Below are 8074 nucleotides of genomic sequence, written 5' to 3'. Positions count from 1 at the left end.
CCATGACCCCTAACTGAGGGAATGTATGTAAATATGAGAGATGTATTTAAGAATGAGTGAAAGCGATAATGGTTTAAGGAACTGATTGTTTTGGGAACTGAATTGACCTAGCACCAACCTCAGTGACTGGATGAATAAGAACGAGATCTGACCCCGGACTGCCTACATTCAGGATAGGTGATTTTTGAGGCCTGCCAGCAATTTATTGTAAATTACAAAAGCTGGAATGCTGGTAGAGTTCGAGAAGTGATAGACTCAACTCTGCACATACATGAATATATCAGTTATCTGTTACAATGAATGGTAATGTAACAATAAGGAGAAATAAAACAGTTTTCTTATTTATAAAGTTATATTATAAAATTCATACGATGTATGTTCAAAATAAAATTCAATTTCAAGACAGACTTCAGATTTCAACATCACAAAAATAATATCAATACTCTTATAAGTCAACAAGATTAAACTATTTTAGTTTCATTTTCAACGCAAATAAAATATAAAGTGCCACCTTTGTCTCTTGCTGTCAATCAAAATTGTACTTAGTTTAAACAATTTTGACTGATATAAAAAAATCATTCTCAGACTGGAATACATTCATCGCTTTAAATGCTATATGACAAATTTAGAAATTAGTAAAGTGTTAGTTGTATTTTATTCAACTACAATGAATAACATGGGAACAGTTCTCTAGGGAAATGAATCTTTCATTTTAAAATAGGATAGCAAACTGCAAAAACACATTCATATGTTTGAGAAAAAAAATACAAATTGACAAATAGTAAGTTTAAATTGATCTATAATACTTAATATAAGTTATTAACTTGGCTTAGTCTAAAAATAAGCTGATTATGTATTTTAAATTACACAATTTTTATCAATACTTATTTCAGTCCTTTCAAAATACAACTATTTATTACATTAATTTATAATATATTTAGAAAAATATCGACCATATATATTTTTATGCAAAAACTTGCAAAAATAATTCAGGATTAAAATTTCTATATTAAGAGTCAAAAATAATTCAGAATTAATATTTCCATATTAAGAGTATAATTAAGTAATCTTTAAATGAAAGAAAAAACACTTTTCAGTTTTTTATTTCATACTTTGGCTTCTGTTCCACAAGAATATATCCTATAATTTATAGAAACTGCCACTATCACTTGAAACTTTGATTATGTCAAATTGTAATTTGGAGAAATTTAATCTGAAATCTTTATTGTGTCATTTTTGATGATGATCGATAATGAAATTCAATTATATATGATGTATTTTCCTAATCGTATATGAGTACAAATTATTATTTTATCATCAGTAAAACTGTGAGAGAGCTAAATATTTAAAGATACTTATGTTTATATATTTAAAAATACTTAAATTATCATTTATTTTATAAATATATAGGTACATATTGCTATCTATATAAATATATTATCAGTACAAATGAAATCAAAAATAAATTCTTATTTAGTCCCAAAACCAAATAATATGGACGATGCTGCGTGTAATAAAAATAAATATATCAACAAATTCAGTTACTTAAACTATTAAATAACATAACATATCAATTCTTCTGTTAAAAAAATCTCATTGTATATTATTAAAACAAACCTAATCTCTGTTTAATTACTCGTAAACTTTGCATAGTTAAAAGTAAATTGTTGGAATGTATGGTATTAGGAACTTGTGAATGTACTTAATTTAAAAAAAAATGAATTGTTGAGTTTTCATAAGCTAACTCTTAGTGAAAAGCCTTGTTTTTCCAAGCTACACAGTCGGGTTATATTTGCCAAATCATGAAAAACAGGAAAAAATAATATGAAGTATAAAATAAACAATTAGCTGCAATAAGCAGACATGATTTCTTGCTTGCAAGCAAACTAAAAGTTTATGTGCAATAACTAAACTAGATTTAGAAAATATATCATGAATATCGATCACAGATTTCATTTTTAAAACATTTATAACCCAGAGACTGTAATAACGCAACTATAACTGATATTATATTTAAAGGACTCAATGTCAAATAACAGATTTAATAAAATACTTTGATTGATTTGTTTTCCTGAGCTTAGTTGATAAAATCCTCTTTAGCACGTTAAGACAATTCCCTCCTTGACCAGTAGGATAAAAAAAGTAAGTACAATGGAATTTAAAGCATATCCATTCTGGCATGATTGAAACAGGAAGGCTGGAGAGAGGATCTGAAATCAAAATTTAAATATTGATAAAACACTTCCAAAGAACTTAAAGAAATAAAGAATTAAAAAAAGAAAAAACAAACTAAAAATGTGAATAAATAAAATAAGAACAATAAAAAGAAAACAATTGAAACTAAATTATATAAACACTGAATATTCATTTCATTGACATAAAAATATCTGCATTGCCATGCGGATCTACAAAATCTTACAAGTGAAGTTGGCACATAGTTTTAACTTGTTAATTAATTGGTCCTGGAAAAGGGAACCACAGCATAGGTAGAGTATATGGATTTTATTTAAGATTGTATATGCAATTCATCTTCTCTGAACTTAGAATTACATAAACTGCACAATGCAGAGGGCCCCTCCACCCAGGGGATGTAATTTAGCCAAAGCAGTTCACATCTCATTTTAAAACCCCATTCTAGGACACTCAGATTTGCATAGTGATTAGACTCACTGGAAGTGACAGTGAGAATGATCAAGATCCCTGCATAACCAAAAGCTAGTGGATGCCAGAGCAAACTCCTCTCCATGATGAGTACTCATCGGTGTATGGAGACAGTTAAAACGAGTATTCCATTTAGGTATATTATTAACGTTTAAATTCTGAAAGATGAAATATTTGAAAATAGTGCATGCCAGTGGGAGAACCATAAAGTGCTGCTTTATTACCTCTAGAGTAGTGATTTTAGAAAGTCAAAAGTCAGGGAGGATTTTCAGGATATACTTAAAGTGAAGCTTCAATGTAGATAAGATCAGTAGGTCCATGGATATTTCTAAATACAACATATAGTTAGGGGTTGAAGAGGGTAGGTCAAAAAGCTTTTTGATAAAAAACGTCAGAAATTTTTGGACTATGTGGTACTGTTGATACCCCCAAATTTGGCAAGCATAAAACAACAAAGACCTAAAAACAGCATTAAATGTGCTGAGTTTAGCTTTCAGTGAAATGTTATTATTTAATATTAGGCTAGCCCAAATTATATCTTGGCTGTAGATAATACCTGCTTCAAACGATAACGGAAGGAGGGACGAGGTGTAAGAGTATGGTATGATAAAAAGGATACTAGGAAGCGGCGTTTGTGCTCCCCAGGCAATGCAGCCTTCTGGCTTATTGTACCTTCCTAGTTCCTTAATTTAGTGCAATAGACTCAATCCTTCTCCTTAGAAGTATCAGGTCATTGACTATCGCTGCTGCAATTTGATTCCCTAAGTTTTTTCCGTACGTTAAATCTCCATTGAGCTGTTGCTTCGCATTCGAAGATGATATGAGTGGCTGTTTCCTCTTCTTCATTACATAATCTGCAAATGGGATCATCGTTGTATACCCATGTAGTGCAGATGTTTTCTCAGATGCCAGTGACCGGTTAGTAGTCCTACTACTCCTCTGAGTTTGGCCCTCTCCAATTGCAGCAATGTTTTTGCCAGTCTTGGTGAGGGTTATTTGATCATAAGTTTACTATGTCTAGCACTGCTAGAGTTTATGCATTTCTCCTGTTTTGTTTGGATCCAATCTGTGATGGAGGATTCTATATTTGTTTTTGTTATCCTAAGTATAGGTTCAAGGCCTTTGTATGGTCTTGCAGATCCTCCTCTGGCGAGACTAGGTGTGAGTAACTCTAAGGTATTTACAGTGGTTTACAATTTCAACAGGTGATTACCTCACAGAAAAAAGACAGTGTGGGCAAGTCAGCCACCTTTTCTAAAAATGAGCACCTTAGATTTGGCAAGATTAATAGTCAAACTCCACTTCTCACAATAGCCTTCTAATGTTTTTATGTTCCTCTGTAAACCTAGTATTTTATCTGCTAAGAACAACACATCATCAGAATATAGCAAAGCTTTAACTTTATTGCTGCCAACTCGAACATCGCCTTCACGTTCAGAAAAATACATCCATATCTAACCCACAAGTAATAGGGAAAAAATTTGCAATTCCATCCTCGACCTTAATAGCACAAGCAGCATGCCTGAATAAGCTCCTGATGATATTATATATTAATAAACTGTGATTTTAATTTCAAATAAACTTTATTATAGTTATGGTTGTTGAATGGGTACTGAGTTAGTTATTAAGTCCATCTATATTTTGGTTTTGTGATGATACTCAAATGCATTTCAGGTTTGAGCCTACGCAGTGAGGAACTCCTAAATTCACATAAAATCATACAAATTCGGTTTCCTTTCCTTAATTTGCAAAAGATTGAAATTGACACGAAAAAAGTAAATTTAATATGCAAAATTGTGGATTTCATTAGCAAAACATGAATTTGATTTTCATAAGGGTGAATTTAATTTGCAAAAGGGTGCAATTGATTAGCAAAAGGGGGTGAATTTAATTCGCAAAAGAATGAATTTAATTTGTATAATGGGTGAGTTTAATTTGTAACATGGAGGATTTGATTTGCTAAAAAGTTAATTTAATTTGCTAAATGGTGAAATTAATTAGCAAAAGGGGGATTTGATTTGGTAAAAAGTGAAATTTATTGTAAAAAAATGAAATTGACTTGCATAAGGGTGAAATAAGTTACCAAAAGAGGGATATGATTAGCTAAACATTTAATTCAATTTGCAAAATGCTGAAGCTGATTTGCTAAAGGGTGAATTTTATTGCAAAAGAATGTGATTTGCAGAAGGGTAAAATTGATTAGCAAAAGGTGTAATAACCGCCCTCAGGACTGTGGGGTGGAAACTTAGGTAGAAGTAGAATTAGATGGACAGAGGAAAATTAACTTCTATATTAAAAAGTTAATAAGTACAGGAGTGGAGAGCTTACGGGAAACAGACTCGTTGCTTCTTTAGGGATTGTTAGCAGCTTACAAGTTTTCCTACTATATACCGTGGTATGAGGTCTGGGAGGGGGTGTAGCATTGTGAAAGTGAAGAGGGTCGATAAAGCCCTTATCTTGGGAAGACAGAACAAGGGGAAAAGTTTTAAAAGTTAAGTTAAAATATTCAAAGATAAATGGAATTATGGATATTACAAAGAGGTGAATTTAATATTCAAAATGCTGAAATTTATTTGCAAAAGGGTAAATTTGATGTTCTAAAGGGTGAATTTTATTGCAAAAGAATGAATTTGATTTTCAAAAGGGTGAAATTGATTAGTAAAAAGAGTGAATTTAATTTGGAAAAAGGGAATTTGATTTGCAAAAGGATGAATTGTTTTTGCAAAAGAAAGAATTCTATGTTCAAAAGGGTGAAATTGATTTGTAAAAGGGTAAATTTAACAAATTGAATTGCAAAAGAGGTAAATTTAATTTGCAAATTGGTGGATTTGATTTGGTAAAAACTGAATTAAATTTGCAAAATACTAAGTTGATTTGCAAATGGGTAAATTTCATTTTCAAAAGGGTGAAATTGTTAGCAAAGGAGTTAATTTAATTTGAAAAACCTGTGTGAGATTTCTATATTTTTTATTTATTTATTTTTTCAACAAAATATGCTAAAGAGATCATCTAACTCTGAAAGGGACATTACTTATTTAATGTAAAACTGCGGCTGCTGGGTGGTTAGGGCACCAGACTATTTGTCATGCTAGTAGTTTTGAATCCTGGCCAGCATATGGAATTTTAATTGACAATAAAATGTAAAAAGGTATTTTAGAGTAGTTTGTCTTGTGCGAATCTCTAAGGGTTAAAGGCTGAATGACAGGAATTGCTTTCCTTTTACTTGCTAAAGGGAAAAGTGAAAAAATTCACTTTCAATACTGAAATCTATTCAGAAAACCGCAGTATATGAAATGCCTTGCTTGGCTCCTTTATATAAATGAAAGGAGAGATAGACATATTATACCTTTGTCTACACCTTTCCTAGAATACAATAATTGCAGCTTGGAAACAGGTTGCCACCAGAAATAGACATTTTTTGTGACTTGCTAAAGCCATTCAAGTTCAAGCTATTTAAACACAACAGACAATAATTTGATGACTGTTTATACATCTCTTTTAACAGGTCGTTTTATTATACATCTCTTTTAACAGGTCGTCTCTGAATCCAGTCAGATCGATACCCTGTGCTGAATTGCTTTAATGATGTGAAATATCAGTCGAGTTGACACAATGTCGATGCTCACATCAGGAACCAAAGTAAACATGTTAACGCATACTTTGCGTATTCTGATTGCGTTCACAATTTATATGTACAAATATCCCAAAATTTACCTGAAAAGTAGGCGGTTTGTGTATTTTTCAATCGACGTATTCCTGCTGGAGATAGGGGGCAGTTTCAGAGCTGACTTCTTTATCGTACTTGGCCGAGAAGTTTGGGTCGATCGACTTGATGTGGTTGAGGAGGGTCTGCTTCTCCTCGTTGCCCCATGTTTCTGTCCATTCGGTGAAGAGTTTGACCCGGCACTGGAACAGGTTGGGCGGCCTGTCCTCGAGGTTCCCAATCGCTTCCATCGCCGGGAGGAGTCCGTTGACATAGCTCTTGTTCCCAAACCTCTGGACAAGGACTGGAAGGAAGTCACTCTTCTGCATATCGCTGAACTCTTTGAACCATTCGACAAGATACCTCAACTGCATCTCCTTGCTGGGAACATAACCGTTCGTCGACCCCATTGCAAACAGGTCAGATAGTGACAGTATGTATTAATAAGAAAAACCTTGAAAAATAACAATACGATTAGCCTGTTGTAATAAATATGTCGGATGACGGTAATAAGAATAAGGAAAAATCTACTTAATCCCTCCGACTACCTCATCCTTCATCAAAATATTGTTATAATTATTAGAAACAGTAAAAATGTCACCTTTTGCCGGCCGCTTTCCTATTAACGTGGAGACCCCGTATTAAATACCGTGTCAGCGCATTGAGTATTATTTAAATACGTTTATTGATATTTTTCTTTTATTATTCTCTAAGTGTTGACAACATAGCGTTATCCGAGATGGAACAGGTTAAAATGAACGAGTCCAAAAAACGGTCTCTCAAGAATGACGGTCCATCTGTATTACTAATACTGACTACTGACTACTGAGTACTGTTACTATAGTACTTTTCCCCTCCCCCACCACATCATCGTTTTTCATCGGGGCTTTGTTCCCTTCTTTCAATTTATAAAAACAACACTAATAAATCTAATTTAGAATACGCCCTGCTAAAGCGGCTTTTCGATTATATATTTATTAATAATTAATAAAAATAAATTACATTATATTTATATTATATATATCATACACTTAATAATTTATTAACAAGAAGTATATTTTCACAAATTAAGCAGTAATTATTGTTTGGCATAAATGTTGTGGGGTCAAAGTCAAGCAACAATTTTAATCTAAAATAACTAGTTTTTTGCTAAAAGAATAAGACAATAAAGGATCAAATCAAATTGAATCCCGTCATTTATTCAATATCTTGAAGATTTTTTTTTTAGAGAAGTTGTCTCAGGAATTAAGAATTAACAATAATGTTGATACAGGGTTTTCAAGTGAAATTCACTCTTTTTTAAATTAAATTGACCTTTTTAAAAATCAAATTCACCTTTTGCAAATCAAATTCATTCTTTGACTAATCAATTTCAATTCTTTTGCAAATCAAATTCATTCTTTGGCTAATCAATTTTACTCTTTTTGCAAATGTAATTCACCCTTTGGCAAATCAAATTAATTCTTTTGCTAATCTATTCCATTCTTTTGCAAATGAGATTCACCCTTTGGCAAATCAATTTAACCCTTTTGCAAATAAATTTCACTCTTTTGCAAATTAAACTGACCCTTTTTTAAATGAAATTCAATATTGATCTTGTGCCTCTTAGTGCTATCAGCCAGGAACACGGAAACATATGAATGGACGTAAAATCTGCTAAAGATTTGTTGATGACCTGGTCCTTTTTGCAGAAACTCCAGCTAAGTTAAG

The 8074-nt window shown here is 32.1% G+C and overlaps 1 protein-coding gene across 1 annotated transcript; it reads right to left on the bottom strand.

The window, feature by feature from the left end:
- Window positions 1–6402: 6402 nt before the first annotated feature.
- LOC106665411 (uncharacterized protein C14orf119) lies at window positions 6403–6774 on the bottom strand. The gene has a single exon (XM_024226904.1). The coding sequence runs from the start codon at window positions 6772–6774 to the stop codon at window positions 6403–6405; it is 372 nt and encodes a 123-aa protein (XP_024082672.1).
- Between the last annotated feature and the right edge of the window lie 1300 nt (window positions 6775–8074).

The sequence above is a fragment of the Cimex lectularius genome, unplaced genomic scaffold, assembly GCF_000648675.2.
Source record: "Cimex lectularius strain Harlan isolate CLEC.00 unplaced genomic scaffold, Clec_2.1 scaffold9, whole genome shotgun sequence".
NCBI lineage: Eukaryota > Metazoa > Arthropoda > Insecta > Hemiptera > Cimicidae > Cimex > Cimex lectularius.
This window is presented reverse-complemented; position numbering and strand designations above follow the sequence as displayed.